This window comes from Pituophis catenifer, unplaced genomic scaffold (genome assembly GCF_029215685.1).
Source record: "Pituophis catenifer annectens isolate HBS135680 unplaced genomic scaffold, rPitCat1.0.hap2 SCAF_2, whole genome shotgun sequence".
In the NCBI taxonomy this organism is placed as follows: Eukaryota; Metazoa; Chordata; class Lepidosauria; order Squamata; family Colubridae; genus Pituophis; species Pituophis catenifer.
In genome coordinates, this window is record NW_027256882.1 from 234,345,646 (window position 1) to 234,370,340 (window position 24,695).

At 37.2% G+C, this 24,695-nt stretch overlaps 1 protein-coding gene across 1 annotated transcript in view; it reads right to left on the reverse strand.

Moving 5' to 3' along the window:
* The window catches only part of PTCH1 (patched 1), a 94,725-nt gene that overhangs the window by 46,851 nt on the left and 23,179 nt on the right, over window positions 1–24,695 (reverse strand). The window contains exons 3-6 of the mRNA XM_070935638.1: window positions 5,675–5,864; window positions 4,148–4,217; window positions 3,714–3,805; window positions 1,342–1,540 (exon numbers count right to left, since the gene is read on the reverse strand). Coding sequence (XP_070791739.1) covers window positions 1,342–1,540; window positions 3,714–3,805; window positions 4,148–4,217; window positions 5,675–5,864 — 551 coding nt within the window. The remainder of the gene's footprint in view (window positions 1–1,341; window positions 1,541–3,713; window positions 3,806–4,147; window positions 4,218–5,674; window positions 5,865–24,695) is intronic.

A 24,695-nucleotide genomic window follows, 5' to 3' on the forward strand; every position in this document is an offset into this window, starting at 1 on the left:
CGGAGATACGGAGAATCCCGGATCTGCGCACCTTCCGTCACGCGCTTAAAACGTTTTTATTTCATCAAGCTGGCCTGGCCTAAATCTTCTCCCTTTTAAAATTTTTAAATTTAAATTTTAAACATTAATTTTAATTTGTTTAATTATGGGATATTTTAAAATTTAGCCAAATTGTTTAATTTGTTTTAATTTATTTTAAATTTTGTATCTCTCTGTTTTATCTTTTGGCTGTTCACCGCCCTGAGTCCTTCGGGAGAAGGGCGGTATAGAAATTTAATAAAATAAATAAATAAATAAAGGAGCTCCAAATTATGGACATTTTGAATTTTTCTATTTTGCTTTGACTATAAAGTTTGCACAAAGATAAATAATATATTCATCTTTAAAAATAAGTATAGCATAGTCCATTAAATATCTCAATGAACAAAAAAGGCCTGTAGTTCAATTTAAGTATTTAATTTCTTGTAATATAAATCTAGGTGGTAGAATAAATATTTGTTTGTTTTATTAAGAAAATATAGATACTCATCTTATATACCATAATTCTGGGTTGCTTACAGCAACAAGAATAGACTCATATCAAAAACAATTTTAGAAAACGAATAAAAAAAGCAGTGCTTGGTATCCTAAAGCAACACCCCCTCAATACTTCAGCCTCCCTCAATCTCAATATTTGGGGAAATTTCAAAAGCTAGAATAAAGTTCTTTAGATGATCCGGAATAAAATGCAAATATATCTATTTCAGATATTAGTATTTGTATCCTGAAATAAAAAAGATGCTCTTTTGGAAAATTGTAAAGTTAACTACAAAAATTCCCATTATTTGATACTACAGCATTTGTATATAGAACCTGATTGGTAGTAATTTTGTTCACAAACAGTCACATCTATCATTTAACATTGATGAGTGTTTAGTGGCTTTGCAAATCTAACTGCATTAATATTCCAATATCCCTTTCTCTGTAGTACAAAACTTAGAATATAATACTATATTGAAGTTCATTTCAAAGCTATTGTTTGTTCTTAAATCCTTGAAGCTTGTTTGTTAAATTAGGAATAAGTAGGTGTCTTGGTCTAGAGCTCCTGCTAAGTAAGCCATAGAATGGTCATACTTTCCTTATTATTGCCTTATTTTCTTCTGTTAGCAGAACAATTCAAGTCGGTGTGACCAACCATCATTTTACGAATTCTGAACTTAAGGCTGTATCTTACATCTTGCTCAAATACTGCTATCCTGAAATTGCATCATATTGTTGACAATGATTTTAGGATATGGAAATAGAATCTGCTTTTTCAACACATTTTTTTTCATTTGGCTGAAAAAAGAAAGATTAACCTACTTTGGTTGAATTTTTGTTGGGGGCAGTTATAGGACAGTCCGGATCATCAGGGTTTAGGCAAGGTCGATCCATATATCCATGGCCAACTTCTGCCTTATTCAGCATCTCCTCCCAGGTATCTACTTGGGAGTTTATCTTCTTCAGCTCCTCTAAGAATTCTAAGGGGTCAAAGTTGGTCCACTGCAAATGGGGTTTTCCTCTGTCCCATGAAGAGAAAAATGAAAAGGTTATCAAAAGTTGCCAAACTTTTGTAAATATTTATTTACCGTTTCTCCACTCCTACTCACATTCATATTTTTTTGAAACAAAGTTTACTGAAATGTGTGTAATGGTATTTAAAACATTGCCACAAGATTTGTCTTTTGGAAAAAGTTGCTGAAAATTTTTATCTTAAAGCTGTTTTTCATCCACAAAATGTCTTCTTCATATGAGCATCACATCCATGCCTAAGTAAATGCTAGTAAACAGAGCTTCTTGAATCTAATGGTTTGAGGGGATTTTAGACATTGTAGTTAAGTCTTGATTCTTAACTCAGCTATTACATTGCACCACTATTTATTCATTTATTGAACTGATAATCAAATGAGCAAGAAAATTAGTATCTGAACTAGCATTTTAAGTATAGTGAAATTTTAGACAAATAATTTATTAACTAAATGATTCAGAAAAAATAGGGAATTCAGCAGTCACAAATAAAGGAAATGTTCAAGTATCAGAGAGAAGTTCATATGATATTATGAATTGCATTCTTTAAAATATTTGCCATACATTAATCAAAAACACACACAAAAAATAAAAACACTGTGCTCTTTCAGACATGGTAACCTTTTTAAATCCGCCTGAACCTCTGCTGCTATTTTTTTCATTTCCACTTTTGATTTTGTGATGTTGCCAGACCATAAAGGCTTTTGCCTGACTTTTTTCTGGTTCAGACTACTGTATCTGCTTAACCAGGCTTAAGATATTATTCAGACTCTCCCAACCAGAAAACGCAAGCTCCTTCATTGTCCCGTTTTAAGAAGTCCACACTGAAAGTTAAGCGATAGCCATTGCATGTTGCCTTTACAAAGACAGACAAACAAGGGCAAAGCCTACACCATACAAATAAGCTATGCAATTAACCTAAATGAATTTAAATGTTTTAAAATATAGAACATGTTGAAAGTAACAATATCCAAAAGAAGAGATTTCATGCTACTAAAAGGCCTGATAAAGAAAACATAGCTTCTACCTGCTGCCATCATATTTTTCATTTCATGTTTTATTTCCTCAAATACAATCACAAATAACCATTATATAACAGTGAGAATGTTGCCTTTGGGAAATGAAAAAAAACTATGAAGTTAATTGGGACTTTTGCTCTTTCTCTCATAAGCATATGTTGACAGTATAGTGTAAACATTTTAAAAAAGTAAATATTCAAATCACTGACTCTTTTTGTGGTCCTGAGATTCTGCCCCAAATTTGGTGACAAACCAATGACTAACCTGTAGGATTTCTGCACTAGTTTTAAGTGATAAAATAAAAATGTTCCAAGAAGATTGAAATTCCAATTTCTCTTAAATAAAAGTATTTAAGCCAGAAAATTGGGGGGTGAGGGGGAGTCAATAATTCAGTACAATCCCTTGAACTGAGATGATCATGTCAGTATCAATTCTAATTACAATCTCATTCAGATACAGGGCTGAAGCCAAGGATATCCAAGGACCAGAGATGGGGTAGGGGAAAGTGTCAACAAATCAAGAGGGCAGCTGCAGCAGTGTGATCAATGTCCTGTCCTTTGCATGTATTGTGACATGCATGTAAAATGTGATACAACTCCAATCATATGATTGTGGCTGCCATCTTGATTTTTTTTTTTGTTTTACAACGTCCAACTTCAATGCATACCCTACCTCAATCCAAATTAAATCACTGATAGTGATATAATTCACTGAGAATAAAACTGAAGTAACTTAAGTTTGGCTCACATCTGTTGTTCATGTTGATCCCGATGAAATAATCAGGTTATCCCTAAAGCTAAAATCATATATGCGAAGAAGCAACATCTGTGTGGCGATACACTTTGAAGGGAAGCTAAAAATAATAAGCTGCTACAGGAAATTGCTGCACCTATACTTGCAAATGTGCTGGTTCAGATGTCAATTCTCCTATGTATTTGCATTCAAAACAGATAACATAATCGGATGGGATGTTAATTTAGTAATTAAACATTTTTTTTAAAGAGAAAAGCATGCGGAATAGATATCTGTATGCATATTTGTCTAGAAGGCCTCACATTTTGTGTTCAGTCCAACATCAGAATAAACTGTAGCTGAGTGAAGCCCCATTAAACTGGTAAAACAAATTAGAAACCAACACACTTTACTTACGGTAGATATGCAGTCCCAGACTGTAACTTTGCACCCTCCCAGAAGCAGTCCAGTGGTGTGATAATTAAACAAGGGTAAAGATGTTCTATAATCTGTAAAAGAGACAGAAAAGAAACCCCTTAACATATTGTTATATGTCTACAGAAATATACATAAAAATACATGAGGGCCAATTTTGTCTAGTGCTTAAGGCACCAGGCTAGAAAACAGAAGACCCTGAGTTCAAATCCCGTCTTAGTCATGAAAGCCAGCTGGGTGAGACTTGGTCATTCTTCTCTCAGCCCAACTCACCTCACAGGATTGTTGTGGAGAAAATATGAGGAGGAAGATGTATTGGATATGTTCACTGTCTTGAGTTATTTGTAAAAATAATAAAGGCAGGTTATAAATAAATAAATAAATAAATAAATATATAATAAATACATTGTCTTTACCTTGTCCATGTAACCGGTTTCTGTGATGGGTTCCCCTGATTTGTGACATAAGTGTTCCAATTTCCATTGTCTGTGGAAACGAAGAGCAAAATTACATTAACAAATGGTCATATGTTGAGGATTACCTGTATTTTCAAAGTTTCTTTTTTGCCACTCTTAGGACATGCTGTCATTTGAATTAAATTAGTTCACGTGTGGGGATAATCTCATTACGACAGCAATAATAGTTAGGTTTTGATGGCCTCTAGTATTGAGGATACTTCATGATTCTAACCATGCAATTCATATTTCTCAGAAACCACCAGGCAAGATTAATGGAAATTAAATTTGCAATATTGTAGGTCAGCCTTTCCCAAACTGGTACGCTCCAAATGTGAGCTACATCTCATGTCTGCTAAAGAACATAGAACTCTGACACATCTGGAGGTTATTAGGCTGTAGAAGGATGCTGTAGCTAAAATGCCCATTCTCTTTACCGCTTGGTGAATGCAAAGGAGTCCCTGCTGCGTTGAATCCTTCCAGTATGTCAGAGAAAATTTATGCTGAGCGTTTATCTACATTGGATCAAAAACAGTTCTGAACTTTGCAAAACAAACTCACTGTAAGATCCCTTCAAGATAAGTTGAAATTTGTGCTTTAATACTAGCTTAAACCATTGTTTAATATTACTGACTCCCACAACAGGGACCTGTTTATACTAGATATGTCAGCAACCCAACACAGTCCAAAGTTATACTTTGGATATGTTTTATGACAAAAATAAAAGATTATTTTTTTAACTTAATAGCTGAAGCCCAATGGTTTCAGACATTGTAAACTATGATGAACATCTAGAGATGTGGCTAAATCAAGGTTTTCCCCAGTTCCCAGTTGCCAAAAGAAACAGGGTCAGAGGCAATGGGGCTCCACAAAATCAGGATGGTAGCTGAAACCATATGAAAACTCTCATGTTGACATTTTTTTAACTGCCCCTGAACTGAAAAATTAAGGCTGAAACAGGCAAACAGTACAGGTAGTCCTCGACTTACAACAGTTCATTTAGTGACCGCTCAAAGTTACAGCGGCACTGAAAAAAGTAATTTATGACTGTTTTTCACACTTCCAACTGTTGCAGCATCCCCATGGTCACATGATCAAAATTCAGATACTTGGCAATTGACTCATATTTATGAGGGCTGCAGTGTTCCAGGGTCATGTGATCACCTTTTGTGACCTTCTGACAAGCAAAGTCGATGGGGAAGCCAATTTAACAACTGCAGTAATTCACTTAACAACTGTGGCAAGAAAGGTCGTAAAATGGGGCAAAAGTCACTTAACAAATGTCTCAGTCATCTGGGCTTCGTCCAAAGTAGCTCTCCAGGGAAACTAGTAACTTTGCAAATGTTGAAAAGCAAATGTTCAAGGAAGCTCTGTTCCTACAATAAAATAAACTTCTAGGGAGCTTCTGAATTTCTTCTGAATGAATTCCGATTCATATGTTACTGCAGAAAATGCTATGAGGATGTTTCTTTTTTCTTTCCATCTTACCTGTTGTACATATATACATGTATCTTGCTGGCTTGTAGTGCAGAATCAAGGTGCTGTCTGAGTGCTTCGGCTGTTAGTACATTAGCAGTCTCTTCTTGTGGTGTCTGAATCATCAGTTGAGGATTAAACATGGCCTCTTCTCCAATCTTCTGCCGTGTGTAACTTAACTCCCGACTCACTCGCCCACCAACTGACAGACAAATATTTACAACCTGGGATTAGCCAGCAAGAATTGACTCTTTATACATATTCTAAAAGCTCACAGGCTCCCCAATAAATTTCCCCACATGCATGGAATATGCTTTAGTTTATTAAGAGCTGAAGCAACTTTAAGAGAGTGCAAAAGAGAGTGTACAGTACAAAAAAAGCCACATATTTTCCTTACTTAAAAAAAAAAAGTTTCCATACTGCAAAGGCAAGTCACAAGTCCATTTGTGCTAAATACATGCATTTTCAGTATCATATCAAAAATTCCGCATGTACAAAGTTTGTTTAAAAAAAAAAAATCCTTTCAGACCAGACCAAATATTTCTATGTTACAATTTCTTACACTTGTATAAACAGTCTGCTGCAATGGCACATTTCAAGATAAATGGCTTCAATTTACACTCTTCTCCTAAATAATTTGGCAAAAGCAGAAAGGAAATAAAAGAAGCCAGGAGGAAAAGAGTAAACGAACATTAGTGTATCTTGCTGCTGCTAGTTAAAATATAAAAATAGTGTTAAGTGAAGGTCACTTAACAGTGAAGGTCATTTAACAATCCAGATTCATAAGACAGCCAACTTACATTTAGTAAACTACTGGGGGAGTCTAGAGTTTCCGTAGTGAACTTTAGTGTATCAGAATATGGATGTCATGACAAATTAAATGGCAATAAGGTTTGGGAAGGCAGTTTCCCAACCTGGGTGTCCTCCAAATGTATGGACTTCAATACCCAGAATTCTCAGCAATGGCCATACTAAGTGCACTTTGATGCCTCAAGGCTTCACAATCGTTGTCATGATCATTGTCAAAGTAACGTTTCAGTATTTGAAGACATATAAATATTAGGTCCCATCTTTCATATTTTTCTAAACATGTAGGGACTTACAGGTTGTTCTTGACTTGTGATTGTGCATTTAATGATGGTTCAAAGTAACGACAGCCTGGGAAAAAGTGACTTATGACTGTTGCACCAATCCTGCGGTCATGTCTTTAAAATGATCCAGTTGCAGCATCTTGTAGTCATATGATTGTGATTTGCAACCTTCCCAGTCAGTTTACGACAAACGAAGTCAATTGGGGAAACTGGATTCATTTAACACTGTGTGATTCACTTAACAACAACGGTAAAAATGGTAGTAAAATCAGGTCTGGTCACGTACTGATTCAATGATCACATCACTTAGTGATCAAAATTCCAGTCTCAATTGTGATGGTAAGTCAATGACTACCTGCACTTCATCTATTACAGTCTTCATTAAACCTATGTTTTTCACAGATGAATTCAAATTGACAAAACACTAATTATTTCAAGAGCATTTGTAATCATGAATTAAACATTGCTGTATAATGTTTTAAGTAGGACCTAGAATGTATTTTGTTTTGCATAATTTATTTGCTGATTAAATGTGGGAGTGATGAGCCCTGCTGGCGCAGTGGTTAGAATTAGTGGTGGGATTCAAAAATTTTTACTACCAGTTCTGTGGGTGTGGCTTGGTGGCATGGCATGGCTTGGTGGGCGTGGCTTGGTGGAGGTGGCAGGGGAAGGATACTTTAAAATTTCCATTCCCACCCCACCCAAAATCCCCATTTTTGATCAGCTGGGACTTGGGAGGCAGAGAATAGATGGGGGCAGGGCCAGTCAGAGGTGGTATTTACTGGTTCTCCAAACTATTTAAAATTTCCACTACCGGTTCTCCAGAACTGGTCAGAACCTGCTGAATGAATACCACCTCTAGTTAGAATGCAGTATTGCAAGCAAACTCTGCCCACGGCTAGGAATTCGATTCTGACCGGCTGAAGGTTGACTCAGCCTTCTATCCTTCCAAGGTTCCAGATTGCTGAAGGCAATACGCTGACATTTTAAACTGCACAGAGGGGTGCTGTAAAGCACTATGGGGTGGTATATAAGTCTAAGTGCTATTGCTAGTGCTAATATTATAGTGTTTGATATGATTCTCAGTGCTATATCCTCACAACGCATTTAAAGCACATTTGTGTAACGTGTTCAAACACATATGTACAATCCAGGGGTGGGTTTTTACCACCAGTTCTGTGGGTGTGGCTTATTTTGTGGACGTGGCTTGATGGTCATGTGACAATTATTTAGGATTTAGCAGAGGTACTGGTCTACCAGGCTTTTAACTGCTTGCAGAGCTGTACCGATCTACCCATTTATTTTTTGCAGGCACTGGTCTACCCATTTATTTTTGCAGGCACTGATCTACTCATGTATTTTTGCAGGCACTAGTCTACTCATTTATTTTTGCAGGCACTGGTCTACCCATTTATTTTTGCAGGCACTGATCTACTCATGTATTTTTGCAGGCACTGGTCTATCCATTTATTTTTGCAGGCACTGGTCTACCCATTTATTTTTGCAGGCACTGATCTACTCATTTGTTTTCTTTTAACACTGATCAGCTGTAGGGCGGCCCTTTGAAGCCCCAGGGCAAGAGTTTAAACAGTTTTTTTTCCTCTAGCCATCAGCTGGGACTCAGGAGGCAGCAATAGATTGGGGGTGGGGCCAAATAAAAGGTAAGAATAACGCGGGGGTGGATGGGGGTGATGGGAGGTGCGGGGGGGCAGAACCGGTTCAGTGATGTCATATCGTCACCGCTACCGTCTCGGAAGAACCGGACCGAACTGGGAGGAACCCACCACTGGTACAATCTCTTAGAGAAACATGGAATCACCCTTGGGCTCATGAGTAATCAATTTATACATGTGTTATCTTTTCAGTTTGTTTCCTGATACACTAACGAGGCCCTCAGCTCAACCAATTGTCTTGCTGTTATCTTTCTCAGAATTTCATTTTTCCTTTTATTCTGGGTGACCAGAGTTTTGGTATACCATGTAGAATTCTAACTTGTTTCAGAGTCTACATACAAGACTAGGCAGAGGACACAGCAGCACATCTGCCTTAGAATGGAACTGGTGATCTGAACCTCCTTTTGACATAGATAAGAGGGAAACAGAAAGACAAAGAAAAAATGATTGTGAGCAGCATGATCATGGCCAAAAAAAAGGTAATGTGTGAAAGAAGTAGCTTTTAAGGCTATTTCCAAGGAACAAGGTAAAAATATAGAATGGTGAACAATTGCAGAATCACAGTAATTTCCATTTTAAAAAAGAATAAAATCAATGGCAATAATAAGAATTAGGAACTGCAGTGTGATGAATTGTAAAAGTATTTTTTCTAACAACTACAATTTCTGCCTCTAAATACCTTGGGCTCATGTTTTAGACAGAGCAAATAAAAATATGAATTACTCACTCTTCTCATTTGTGCAATTGCAACTAGTTATTTTGATATTTGGAAATATTTAATGAAATTATTGTTAAACTACCGGTATAATCCTGAAAAAGCTCTAACTGAATTTCAACCGAATGTACAAGTTCATAACTACTTTGAATGAAAACAATTTTCCAAAAGAAACTGTGTATGTATAGCTGTAGTCATAGATCAATGAAACGCGTAAATGTGTCGTAATTTCATTTATTAAGACAGAATGCAAAATTTATGTGTAAGCAAATCCATCAAAATATTGCAGAAGTGTCAAGTTTGATTTTAAACTCCATTTCAAAAAATTGGACTTCCCAACAATTCCTTCTGCTTTCAGCAAATCATGTCCAATTTTATTTTAGAATGTGTAGAATAAACAATCTGTAGATTCAAATAACACTATAAGATAGTGATCTTATATGTAAAATACATGCTCTGCCATCCATACTCAAGCTCATATACTGATTTATTTCTGGGCTTATCAGAATTTCTAACTTATTTCAACTAAGAAGACTATTCATGCCAAAGGACAGCATTGTAAATGGCCAACTGTTTAATATCAATGGACATGATTGCCCCTAACTCAAGATGCTGTCAAACTCTATTAATCTCACTTAACAAGGCAAATTCAACCAATCAGCATTATAACATAACAGCAAGAAAAGTGGACTTTTCCAACCTTGCATAAAGCCAAAGCAAAAATAATAAATCAACAGATGGTTTTAGAAATCTAAGGAAATTATGTTGACAGCAGATCTTTTAGTACTGGTTAGTTATGAATAAAAGTAATTGTGGCAACTTATTTTGAGATATATTAACAGCTTTTAATGCATTTTAAAAATAGTATATTCAGATAGCAGTTACAAAGTAACATTTCATATATCGATAATAGTAAGAAGTGAAGAAAAGAAGCACATGAGAAATTTCAAATTATTCAACAAACCTTTTTCACTGACAGATAACAAAAATTCATTCCACAGGTATCATCTCCAAAATTCAAGCATGTCCCAAACGTCTTATTCAAGTACCAAACTAACATCATATCTTTGTCCAGGACACCGCAATTTGTAGAGAAGAAAGGGCCAGATTAATACTTTAAAAATAATTGCAGATCGCAAAGAATAGCTGATGTGCCAATCAGTTGTTTGGTGACTAGCAGAGCGGTGGCAGCAACAGAGTTGGCAGTGTTAGTGAGGCTTGGAGGTGCTCTTCAGTGTGTCTTTTGGGGTGGAAGTGATGTAAAAATCAAGGTGACAATGGCAGATCTTTCCTAGTGATGGCATTGTTTGGTAGCAGTGAAATAATTATTTTTCAAAAACACTGGTGGCCTGTATGCTATGTGTTGTGCAGGCCTGCCTCAGTACTAAGGGAACGTCAAACTGGTTTCTGAAAATGAAAGGAACTAATCTATAGACTAATATATAATTCTACTCATATTTTTATTTATGATATTTAGAAACTGCCCATCTCTGTTGCAGAACAACCCATAAATAGCTTACTGCTATAGATTTATCACTCTGTCTAACAATGCATAAAAATGTGTTTTCCCCTCTCAAATTCCCATGGCAAATGAATTTTTTGAAACAAAAATTGCAACTATGCTCCATCTTATATCAAATACAAAATAATGCCATAGAATGGCATGAAAACCTATGCCCTATGTTCAAATCTTTTAAGTAATCTTCTCTGTAGAACATGCAAAAAAAAAAAAACACAACATCCTAAAAATTCTTTTCTTACCTTCCATTTCTTTCCTTTTTCTTCTACTTCAACAGACAAACATGACAAGCACAAGTCTTAAAAAGTTGCATGCATTATTCATCTTCCAAATACTTTTGAGCATAATTTCAGCCAGCACTGTACTACAATACATCAAAAATCAGGTCTTCCCTTATGGGATATGTGCTTGTCTAGATGTCAGGTTTTGCATCAGTGGCAAGCCTAGGTTAGGGGAGGTTGCCTGGCAACTGTAGCCAGGAGATTCTGATGGCGCCAGGAGGCACTGTTCTTTGGATAATCATACATTAAGCTTCATTGGGGAAATTGACTTCTAGAAATAAGTTGGAACCACACCAGTTTTCTTTGCCATGGCAACCATGGTCCTAGACCAGTGATGGTGAACCAAGTGCCCAAACCGGAATGTGCATGCGTGTGTATGCGTGCCAGAGTGCCGGAAACCCGAAGACCAGCTGGCCGGTGCATGCATGCCTGTTTTTTGGCCATTTTTGGCTGTTCTCAGGCTGTTTTTGGCCTGAAAAACAGCCCGAAAAATGGCTTGAAAATGGCCAGAAAAACGGCCTGTTTTTTGGCCATTTTTCGGCACTCCGGCGCCCGCCCGTGCACACCTGAAACCAGAAGACCAGCTGGTGATGGCACGCGTGCCCACAGAGAGGGCTCTGCGTGCCACCTCTGGCACACATGTCATAGGTTCGCCATCATGGTCTTAGACCATTCAGAGCTGAGCTTATGTAGGAAAGAACACACTAGATCTGATGTTTGTCTTGATACCATTAATCATGGTATCTTTTCTGACAGCTTCCAAGGGGGAGAGTATCTCTGTTTTGTGGTACTTCTCATTTACCTAAAGAAGCAATCAGAGTTGGCAACGTTATAGGGAGATGTAGGCCTTTTTGCTTTCTCAACTCTTATTTAACATCCATATGAAGCCATTGGGTGATCTGTTCAATCAATATGGTCAGGTATCATCAGTATGCAGATGATATGCAACTTTACTTCTCAGCCCTAGGCCAGACAGGTACTGCTCTGATCCTATAGCCTGTTAGGGTCTGGATGGAGAAGAGCAAGTTGACTAAATACCCCAGCAAGATACAGCAGAGAAATTTGAGTTTTGGTTCTAAGATGGGATCATGCTCCCCCAACAGAACTGGCTTGAAATATAGAGGTCATCCCTTCAATCACAATTTGCTACAATCACAATTCAATCATGTCTCACTTGGACAATTATACATAGTTCAAAATAGAACTGGCTCTATAAGAGCAAGTGGAAGGTCCAAAATGATATGGCTCTAGTAGCCATGAGCACATCTTGATTTGCCTCATGTAACCCCACAACCTCAAGATCTGCACTGGTTACCAGTTACCTTCTGGGTGCAATTCAAGGCAATACCTGACTTTTTAAAACCCTTACATGGTTCTTGGTACTTTCAAGACTATATACCAGTGATGGCTAATCTTTTTGCCATCACGTGCCAAAAGCAGGGGTCGCGCAGGGAGGTCGCGCGTGCGCATGCCCATACCCATAATTCAATTTGCCCTACCCCCCTGTGCAGGTACGTGTGACTCCCCACGCTCCCTCCACTATTGGCATGTGATGGCACCATGGGACCGGAAGGCCCATTTTTCACCCTCCCCAGGCTCCAGAGCCTTTCTAGGAGCCTGGGGAGGGTGAGAACAGCCCCCCCTCCCCGGAGAGTCTCCGGAGGTTGGAAATGGCTCATTTCCCAACTTCCGGTGGACCCGGAAGGCCCAAAAATCAGCTGGCCAGCGCACATATGCGCTGGAGCTGAGCTAGGGCAATGCTTGCGTGCCCCTGAAAATCTGAATAGCTCCTAACCTTTTGGTTTTTAGGAAATCATTAAAATTTGACTGTTTCAGCAGGTTTTGGAAATTGGGACATTTAATGTATTTATTTGTGGGACTGGAGGTAATCAGAACATTGCTAAATGCAGAACTGCCAGGCCTTGCAAAACTGGTAAAAATATCATGTACCTCTAATAAAACTTTCTTCAGATTATCAAAATCTATATTTTAGATTTGGAAACTACAAATCTTCCAATCATAAATTGCCTATCACTTATATAGACACACATGTTCAGAAACGACACTTCTAAATTCTGTTTGTTGGTCCCAATTCAATCAATTATGACTACATACCCAGCACTTCTCCAGCTCACCAGCCATCCCATAAACAAACCTCATTCCTATTTAATCCACAATTGTTTTGGCAACTGAAGTGACTTATAAATAGATCAAATAAATACATATATAATAACATTTCTCTAGTTACATCATCTGGTCCTGCAACTTCACCATTTTTGAACATTCTTAATGAATTTATTATGTTCTTCCCTAACTAGCATTTGTTTCAAATTCAGTCTTTGACACATCTCTAGCATTCCCTTGCAAATCTCTAAAATAACAATCCCAAAATTCCTTTCCTTCAGTCTCATTCCAAAGCATTTCATCACTGCTATTTGTAATTCCATTCACACTGCTGGAGGCAACTTGTTTAGCTGTCATCCCCCGTTTCAAAACAATTTTTAATTTCTATCAAAATTGCTCTGTGTGTTCTCTGCTTCCTTTAGTCTTAAACTGTTTCCTTGCTCTCTTTTATTACATTTTTGCAATTTTCTCTCCATCAATTGCATTACTTTTTCTCTCATCATTTGAAACAGTGATTCTCAGTTTTCAATCTCAGCCTTTTCAGTTCATTATATCACCAAATATCCCTTTTAACTCTTAATCTTATTCCCTCTGGAAAAAGTATAAATATAAACTAAAGGATAAGTTACCAATATGGACAGTACCCAGACACGCGATAGAGAATATAAATTTGGAGCAAAAGCAAGATAAGTTTACATATAAGGAACTCCTTTATAAGGAAGGAGTTAGATTACAATTAAAATCTATGGAGCAATTAAGAGAAGAAGGAATTATTAAGACTTGGTTTCAGTATGGTCAGCTGCAGGCCAGATGGAGAGAGGATGGTATTTTGCAGCAGGATGAGAATTTGATAAAGCAAATAAGAGATAAAGGTCAAATGCATATTAAAAGGTTGTATAATGTATTAGTGGAAATAGATTCGGAAACAGAGCTAGTCAAGGATTGTATGATAAAATGGGCACAAAACATAGGTGAACCAATAATGTTGGATACATGGGAAAAGATATGGGTTAGAAATGTAAGATTCACACAAGCTCAAAACTTAAGAGAGAACTTTTACAAAATATTTTATAGATGGCATTTAGACTCAAAAAAACTAGCCTGCATGTATCCAAATTTACAACCCAAGTGTTGGCGATGTGAGTGTGAAGATGCTACATATTTTCATATATGGTGGACATGTAAAAAAAATTAAGGCTTTTTGGATAAAAATATGGTGGATTATTCAAAATATTTTAAGGAAAAAAATTAAATTTACACCACAGTTTTTTTTGTTGGGAATAGTCACGGATTGTACTGTAATAGAGACTAAGTTGGTTTTGAATTTAATAACAGCTGCCAGGTTACTGGTGGCACAGTACTGGAAGAAGGAAGATCCACCTACCATTGAGGAATGGACATTAAAAGTTGTGCATCTGGCTGAAATGTCAAAAATTTCATCATATCTTAAAGATCATTCAAATGAAAGATACATATCAGAATGGAGAAGATGGATTGACTATATGCAAAAAAAGTATCCGAATAAGAAGATTCATATAGCTTATGAATGAAATATTTTTAAGTAGTTTATGTTTATAGTTTTTGAGTTATAAGGAGTTAAAGATTTAGGGAGAATATGAATGCAATAATTTGTTAGCATATCTTAGCTTTATGTTTGTGAATGCTATACCCTGTGCCTGTTCTGGGAAGTCTAGGGAGGGGGGTGGGGGGAGGGGGGAGGGGTGAAGGGGGGAGGGGGAAAGGGTGGGGGGGGAGAAAATGTTTGTATTTCTTATAAAACTTTTTAATAAAAAAAAACAACAAAAAAACACTTAGTCTTATTTCCAACACTTTCTTCACTCTGTAACATAAATTTTCACTGTATTCCAAGCACCTTCCGCATCCTTTTCTTCTTCATACTTTTTCATATATTTTACACTTGCTCTTTCTGCAGTCTATCTATATTCTACTTTCTTTCACTTTTTCCCATTCTACTGTTGACATTATTAAACTATGCTTTAACACATATTCAAAATGTCATTATCTTTGTATACTTCATTCATTACTATATTTCAGCCTTTTATACAAATCGAATCAGATATGCTTAAACTACATATATGTAGTTTAATGATTTTCTCCAAACCAATGGTCACTGACTTTTTTTATGCAAATCTTCACCAATAGCATTGTTTCTTAATCTTTAAATGACCCATTCATTTTTTCTGTATTCTCGCATTTGTTCTTACACAACCATTCATGTCATCTAATCATCACTAGATGAGCCCACTGATACTTGCCTCTATTGCTAATTATGGTGTTGATTTATTAAGGCTTTCCCAAAACACTTTCCAGTAAGATACAAAAGGTACAGACTAGGTTACTAATCTTAATCATTCCTGTGCCACACGCAACGTTGCCTGCTATCAGTAAGTATAGTACTGTCTGTTTTGACAAATGTTGGGCAATGTACCAGCAGCACAACCCAAGCTTAATTTATCCTTAGCATGCCTTAGTTATTCTATAGAAGCTAGCATCTCTAATCTAGAGACAAACTTATGAGCCAATATACTACCTGTGGCCTGCATCCTACCAAATGGAAGGTACACTGACATGCTGAGGATACAATTTCTGGCTCTTTAAGGACTTCTAGATCTATTAGGAGATCAGAAAGTTATAGAAACAGACATATTTATTTATTTTCAAATTTATAGCATTCAGAGTGAATCAACAGTAAAATCAAAACGTCTCACCGCTTTTATACTCTACTTGGTTAGTAGTTGGTTTGTGCTAACCTCCCTCCCCACCAATCAATTTAAAAACAAAATTAAATGCCATTTTCCTGGGGACCAGCTGCCAAACTACTTACTCGTGTGTTTTGGCCTCTTCATTAGTGTTTATGTCCAGCCTAGCATAAAGAGAACAGGAGCTTGGAGAAGGACCGAATCAGGCATTACTTCCAATGACCACACACATCATTCCAAGCAACACAATCCAACAAAAGATATTCTCATCTGCAGATACAATTTCTGCTTTGACAAAAGGATTTCTTAAAAACAAAGGAACAAACAAAACCCTCATGATAGAAACATCCAGCAAGAACCCAACAACAGTGTTGTCATAAGAGTACAAGAGGGAATACTGCTAGCATATTGGCCAAAATGTGTCAAAAGGGACAGATACTATACTTACAATTAGTGGGCAATGTGGTATGTGGGACAGGAATTTAATCTGCAAACAACTCTACACTCACACCTGGGAGTGCCCATATATCAGGATACATCATAAACCATAAAGTACATCAAGTAACCCTGTACAAAAAGCATTGGGAACGGGAAAAAGCATTCCTTATATAACATTAGATCTTAATCCTGAATGACATGAGGAGTAACAACAATGTACAGTACCATTAAATGATTTGTTCACTTTATTTTCACAGGAGAGTGGATAATATAATGGATGTTTATGAAGGTACCTAAAACAAACATAAAACAGGTAACTAGATCAAATTTCTAACAGGACCGAAAAGCTAATCATCTGACATTCCAAGACAAGTTTCAAAGGCTTATTATTCCTCCTATTTCAATCTGTCAAACCTAAATGCAGATAAATTGGATTTTCCAAAGGTTAATGCCATGATCCAAATATTAATCCAAAAGGTCAAGTACAATATTACGCTGCAGTTCAGTGTATTCTGCATTATGGTATAGTTCTTACAAAATGAAGATCCTGAATCAGGGCGCCTTGTGCACGTGAAGCTCAGATGGCCAGACTAAAAACAGATCTATGCTTTAATTTTAGCCTTCTGTTGATGGATCTGGGAGCAAATTCCAATCATCCAGAAGATTAAATGAATGAATGAAAGGTACAGACAGAAAGCTTTCTACTACCCAACGTATCTTCCCAAGTGATCATCTCATCCCAGGTGAAAGCCACATACCAACTTTTCAGATCCTCAGAAGGTAGCTCATTTTTTATTTTTTATTTTGCCCTAATATCACTGGAGATACTTTTGGCAGAAACACTTTAGTAGCCACTCTTTGGCTACCAAACTCCCTGACAAAGACATCTGTTGTCCTTCCGCCTCAAAGCAAAAAGCATTTTTGTTCAGAGTGGCTTTTGATATTTAAATTGTCTTATTGCTGAACTAAGTTTTAAACTGTTGGATACTGTTGCTAATGGATTTTTATCGGTGAGTTTTTAGTTGATGAGTTTTAATACTTTGACTATAACTTAATTAGTTGTCTTGCATGTTATTGTAAGCTTCCTTGAATGGGAAAAACAGGAATTTCATTCCATTAGCAAAGCACATACTCAGGCATCATTATCACTAAATACCAGAGCTTTAGGCTAAGACTGGAAAATTGGAGACCTTGACCAGAAGAAATCAATGGCAAATCACTTCTATATTTCTTCCAAAAAGACCTCCATGTGCAGCTCCATGAAGTCACCAAGAATCAAGCACCACTCATGGCAGCCTTCATTTTTCCATTGCATATGTTGGAAAGAATTATTTTTTGTTGAAAAGCAGAAGAATTTGGCTGAGAGTTGCAGTATCAACACATCTGGATGGTATATGCTGTTCTAAATTCTTGGCTCAATTGGACTTTTTTTTTTTTTTAAAAAAAGAACAACTACCCTGTTTCCCCAAAAATAAGACATCACCTGATAATAAGCCCAATCAGGCTTTTGAGCATATGTGCTAAAATAAAGCTCCCCCTGAAAATAAGCCCACCCTGAAAATATTTAAACGCAGAGCTAGAAATCAGGTAAGATGGCACAAGGAGCCCCATCTTGTTCCATGCGCCCCAAAATATAAGACCTCCCCGAAAATAAGGCCAAGCGCTTATTTCAGGGTTCAAAAAATATAAGATAGGGTCTTATTTTCAGGGAAACATGGTAATTATATTGGATTAAGTGCATTAATTAACACATGAAAACTTCACCTTCACCAAGGTTTTTTTTTTCACTATGGCAAAAGACAACTTCTTACTACCAGATATATATAATTTACCAACTTAACCCCCTAGAGAATAACAGGATAGAAATGTAGCTTTGTCCCTTGGCAATTAAATTCTGTCTAGTGAACCTCAACATGGCCTTTTTATGCATTGCTTTCTTCGGTGGCTAAAATCAGTACTTTAAGCTGTCCTTACTGAGACATACACAGCAGAGATGATGACTTTCTGAAAAATGTATATGTCCATATTGGAAAATGATTTTATTCATTGGAGGGTTAATTATTTTTAAGCATTTACAAACCTAGGAAAACTAAATAAGTGAGAATATTCACATTCTACAAGGTACAGTTTCTTTCAAGTATTTGCTATACCAGCTGCTTGCTGTACCATCTGTTGTTGCCTGAGCAGCTTCTTTTTGAATAGCTTTGAAGCAGAACTGCTCTCACTGTGGGACACAATCGGGTCAGGTCAGCAGTCCCTCCCCAATCTCCACCCCCAAACCTGCAGTTTGTCACAGCTTCCTCCATCTTGCTATTTCTGCTTGTGGCATGAGGTCCCAGGTGGAGCTGCTTCCATCAAAGAACTCATTTTTTTTTTCATATTTTCACTAACCAATCAAACACTTCTAAACACTGAAAGGGGATGATATTTTGGAAGCTCTTCTCCAAAGTGTCGTCAGCAAATTTCAAACACACTTTGGCTTTATTTGCTTTCAAGGACAGATTTGTTCCGACCACAAAATTTTAATTGGGGTGGGAGGGAGAGAGAAAGTTCCTTTTTCTCCATGAAAATAAAGCATGCAACCTAGTATGGGACTCTGTTCAGGGGACTTGCATGAAGCCAGATTTCTTACTTGCAATCTTTAGGACTGCATGCAAGCTGAGTGCTCACACAGCCTTTGCCAAGACTCTTAAGCTTGTTGCATAACATTAACCTCAGCTCCCTTCTCTCAGCAACTTGGAGCTGACATCACCTCTTAGCTCTAAGCCCTCTTCCCTCTATTATACAGCCAAGTTCCCTTTTCATTGGCTTTCCACTTGAGGCCACATGGGGCAGAACACAATAGATGCCTCCAGCTTCACACGCAGGCTCCCCCGGCCTGTGAAGATCACCACACCAGACCGATCTCTTTTCAGCAGGGTTCCCTTCTCTTTGCATCTGTGCAGGGAAACACACATCACTGGGAGCCACTTCCATGATTTTGTTGCCATCAGGATTAGCTGGATTAGGGGCCGAGTCATAAGGACCCCCTGTGGCTGTGAGGAAGTTTCATCACAAGGTCACTGTGGTGTGAACTATATTCTGTCAACACCACCACTCCTTATAGCCAACCACGCCTGCAAGCAGATACTTACTTACACACACACACACACACACACACACACACACACACACACACACACACGAAGAAAGTTGCAGATGTAAAAAGAAGAAAGGAAATGAAAAGATGAATGGAATAGTTGACCGCCAGATTTCCGCATTAACCTCAGCCATTTTTTTAATATTTGTGTACAATTTAAACAAACACACACCATTAGGAACCTGCAAAAGACATTTTTAATTTAGAAAAAAAATGGATGATTTCGTTGCTAGGAAATAAACCATAGAGGAACCTTTTTGGCACCTCTTCTAAAAACTACTGTAGCCATGGAGTTTGAAAGCTGAGATTTTATTGCATACAATATTGTCACCTTCCAGACCATTTACTACTAAGCCCCTTAAATGCAGTATCATAGGATTCTTCTTTTTTGTGAGGAAAGAAAGTGGAGGCTAGAGAAGGAAGATAAACATGAAGCTCTAGATTTACAATTATGAAATTTTCATTTGTCTTCCCCCTCCCCAAGGAAGATCAAATCAAGTCAGTAGAAGCTCTAGGCAGGAAAGAGAGAAATGCTTGTAGAAACAGAAAAATAAATAAGACAAGAGTGTGCACATATATTTTAAAGAGCACTCTCTACTTGCACTGAACTAGGCTGTTCAATCAAAGCCTTATCTGTTATATTCCTGCCTGTCTTTCTCCTCTGTTTAGCACATTCACCCACAAGAGAAAAGGAGCTGTGCAATGGAGCTTTGACCTGCAGCTGTAACACAATACTTTCGCACAGCCCTGTCGACCCCTGACATAAATTTTACACCACAGCTGGCATTTACACACTTAGCATTACCATATGTATAGCCTACTCTGTGCTAATTATGCTAATCACCTGTCTAACTCTCTGCTGCGAAAAAATGGTTGTATTTAGCAGTCCACTGCCTACAAATGCAGCTTACTGTGTGGCTGAAATGTACATTCAGACAGCTCTGAACGGCAAGATTTTTCCACGTTACTGGCTTCATTCAGGGCACAGAAAAATTTATTCAAGTCAACTGGTTTCGGTCTGCAACAAAAAAGTTAGGGGAAAAAAGTGAGTGTGTTCCTGCCCTAACATTCTAAGTCTGCTTGCAAGCAAAATGATAAATCAATTGGTGTGGGAAACAAAACGGGAGAGATTTCTTTTGCAAGCCATGTGAAACTGTAGCCTATTTAAAAAGAGAGAGAGAGAGAGAAAGAAAGAAAGCAAGCAAGCAAGCAAGAAAGGTCACTCTAGTTTCTCAAATCTCTAGGAAAAAAAAAACAGAGAATAGATAGTTAAGCCAGATCAAAATTCTCCTAAATTTAATTCTGTTTTACAAGCCTTTAGCTACAGATATCAAAACTGAGAGCATTCTGATGTTATTTTCAAAGATTACACAAACTTCAAAACTGGCACCGTGTTAGAATTTCCCATGGATTTATTTCCTTGAAGCAAGCCAACATGAAAGCATAAAAAACCTTTTCTGCTAATGAATCCACAAATACAATTACCAGAAGATAAACGATTAGAGTAGGAGTGAAATATATATAGCAAACGCAGAATTAAATGTGAAAATAAAAATGGAATATGAAATTTATTAAGTTTACTACATGGGCTTTTTAAAAACCAACAGTGGTGATTTTGCTCCTCCTCCTTCTGAAAGGCAGTTTTATTGCTGAGTCTCATAACATAATTCTAAACTGAAACCAGGGAAAATGTTGGGTAAAATTTACTTAATTTAAAGTTTATTGTTTTTTTTTTCTTTTAAAACTGAGGGCTGGTACCGGGGTGGGGGTGGGGACTTTCCTCCAGGTATTTAATCACATACAATTGTGTTTTGTATCACCTACATTTTCGCTCATCAAAAGGAATCTTTCATATAACCCATTAGATAACCCACCACTGAGAGGGATTAGTTGGGTATTCTGCAAATGTCCAAATGCCTACAATCTATATAGATAGTCCTCGGCTTACAACCAGAATTGAGGCCAAAAATTTTGTTGCTAATTGAAACATTTGTTAAGTGAATTTTGCCCCATTTTATGATTTTTCATACCACAGTTGTTAAGTGTATCACTGCAGTTGTTAAGTTAGTAAGACAGTTGTTAAATGAATCTGGTTTCCCATGGACTTTCCTTAAGAGAATGTCACAAAAGGTGATCACATGACCCTGGGACACTGCAACATAAATATGAGTCATTTGCCAAGGATCTGAATTTTGATCACGTGACTATGAGAATGCTGCCACGTTTGTAAATGTGAAAAATGGTCGTAAGTCACTTTTTTCAGTGCTATTGTAACTTTGAAGGGTCACTAAATAAACTGTTGTAAGTCGAGGACTATCTGTACTTTTGAAAAGCGTTTTGAAACTCCAAATAACCAGCCATAAGACCATTAACAGGAGTGAGGAATATAGCACATATTTGTCTAGAGTTGTACTATCATCATCTCATAATAATTAACAATTGCTTCTTAGTTCTTTAAAGCCTCATCTTGGATACTTCTGTAGCACTTCCTTTTATCAATAAAGGAGAAAATTTGTAGCTGAGAGTTGAAATGAGGTATCCTTGGTGCTTCTCTGAGCTTGGTTGTTTCATAACACAAACTAGGTAGCATCATCAGTGCTAATGATGTTACCTAGTAAGTCCTCATCATTACCCATCCCTGATTTAGACGTAAAGTGGACAACTTGTAGACTGGAAGACATTTTCTCATTTTGCAGTTATCAATTTGCACTGCAAAATGTTGATGACCAAACAGTTGATTTTTGCAAATTTAATTTTTTTTTTCTCCCTCACTCCCAAGAACAAGGAGGTGTAGTGAACCTTCCCTGTAGATCAGGGCTGTCAAACTCCCAGCCCATGGGCCAGATGTGTCACGTGCTGGCCATGCCCACGCCCGGTTTACGAAGGGGGGGTAGTCCAATAGTCACGTGATGCTGCCACGAGGGCAATGTGTTTGACACCACTGCTGGAGATTTAACACATTGATTTCACACCTTTAGACCTCTATAATTCCTTCTCCAAAACAAAAGAAAACAAAAGTCATTAAGGGTTTGGCCTCACTCTTAAGTAGTCATTTGAACCTATGATATATCAGAGGTAAAATTTTGGGTAAAATCAATTTGTCAGTCAATCATGGCCTCTGGAGTAAAAACAATGTTGCTTTCCCTTATTTTGATTAGTATCAAGAGCATGTTTCCAATGGGATGGCCTGCACCGGTGATTCCAAAGCCTTGGCCACAGCCCTTAAGCTATTGGTCCATCTCTGCTGGTCTTTCAGAAAGCACTTAAATCATGGGTCTTTTGTAAAGCTGAAATGTTTGTGTAATTGTGTCTGTGCATTTATTCTTTTTTTAAATTACATTTGCTCTATTATAATTTCTTATACGTTGCAGCTTCTTCATCCCCACCCCCACTCTCAATTTCATCATTTTCAGAAAAGCAGAGCTGTTGTATTTGCTTATTGATCAAGAGTTTGGGATGATAAATCTATTTCTCCTTTGTAGAGGACAGTAACCCAATTGCTCTTAAAAGGTTATTTCTGTTTGAAACCTCCAGTGTGAGAATTCATACAATTGCTTTTCGTCATAATCTTGGGGTCTTAGATTTGTGCATGCTGAATATTGTTTTAAACAATCAATATACGTGGCAGAAGTCTTCAGACACAAGCACACATATTAATGGTATGTAAGAGTGATCCTTTGAGATTTCAATTCCCAATTTCCCACATTTGGTTATTGTAGAAGACTCTTCAAAAAAAAAAGGATTTAATTGACTAAAACACAAAAGGAATATTCTTGAAATTACACCTTATATTTATTCTTTAAAAAGAGCTTCACAATATAAAATGATGTTAAAATTCTCAGGAAAATGTTTTAATTTCCGTAGGCTGGACACATTCATAATGTAGGGTGATAAATTGATACTGATTCACTAATTATGTATTATCTTAATAATCAAAGGCAGCTTGTTAGTTGATGCTAGTTGCCAGTGAAGAGGAACAAGAATGGGTCATTGCCTTCATATCCTACTTTAGTGCTGCCTAAATACGCTTAGTAGACCAACCACAGAGGGCAAAACAGCAACGTACCAGACAATACAAACCTTTGGGTACAATCCAGCAGAATACTTCTTTTATGTTTAACTGACCTAAGCAAAACCTATACTTCTCAATATTTGGAAATGGGATAATCTGTCCCCCATACACAAAAAGCTCATTCATACTTATATGTTCTCTCCTAAAATGGTCAGTACTGTTCTTGTCTTTTTATTAATTATACACAATTAAAGGGATACTCACATTTATTTTACCCTATCCTATGGGCTATAAGTGTAAATAGTTAATTTACCAGTCATTATTAAGTTTTTTAAAAATAATATCCTTGTTTTAATTAACTGAACCCAATCAATGCCACGTTTTGCTTTCCAGCATCTCAGTTTCAATTGACATTCCTTGCTAGTCCAAAGTATTAACTTATCTGGGCTTTGGCAGCTACAGAAATGTAGCTGTGCAGCCAAGAACTCAAACAACACTACAACTACTGTGCTCTTTTCAGAGCAGAGAGATTCCCCCCTCCTCTCTAAAAAAAAAAAAAAGAAAGAGAGAGAGAGAGAGCAAGAGAGAAAGAGAGAGGAGATGGACCACCCTGTTCTCATGGCACAGAGCACTGTTTACATTGCAAGACTTGACTGTGTAATACATCTGGCATTTTTGGGCAGGATTCCTGAGCTAGAGGCCAGAAGCCCTTAAGCAATTATTTGGGAGGGCGGCGGAGGGCAGAGGCATACTCAACAAATTGACCCAAACAGAGCTAGTTTGTGATGTGCAGCACATCACTTTTAATTATTGGTGAAACAGGTTCAAATAAGCTGGTCCACTGAAAGAGGAACCAACAATCCAATTCTTTCAGATTTCTTTTTCTGTGAATGAGGAATCAAGTTTTGGGCACAAGCTACTGAATATGCAACTTAAAAACATAAATCTTTACTTGTGGACACCTGTTTCTGAAGCATAAGTGTCAGACATAATGACATTTTTTCCCAAGGCTATAATACTGCTCAGAATTCATATGCCTGGAGCATTCTAGTCCCCCTTTTTTCTCATTGGGGCTGTGAATGAAGGTGAGCATTGGAATTGAAGTACTGTACTGTTGTTAACTATTTTGATATTACAAAAACAAAGGAATTTTTTAAAAACAAGTATTTCTCCCAACTAAATAGACTTTTTAATTAATTTGCTAACCCATGCTGTATTTTCTCCTACACCACCCTTACCTTCGATTGCAAAAGCTAGCTCACTTTCTTCCTGTCAAAATGCATAAAGAGAAAAAGACACCGAAAAGATTAGTTCGATTAAA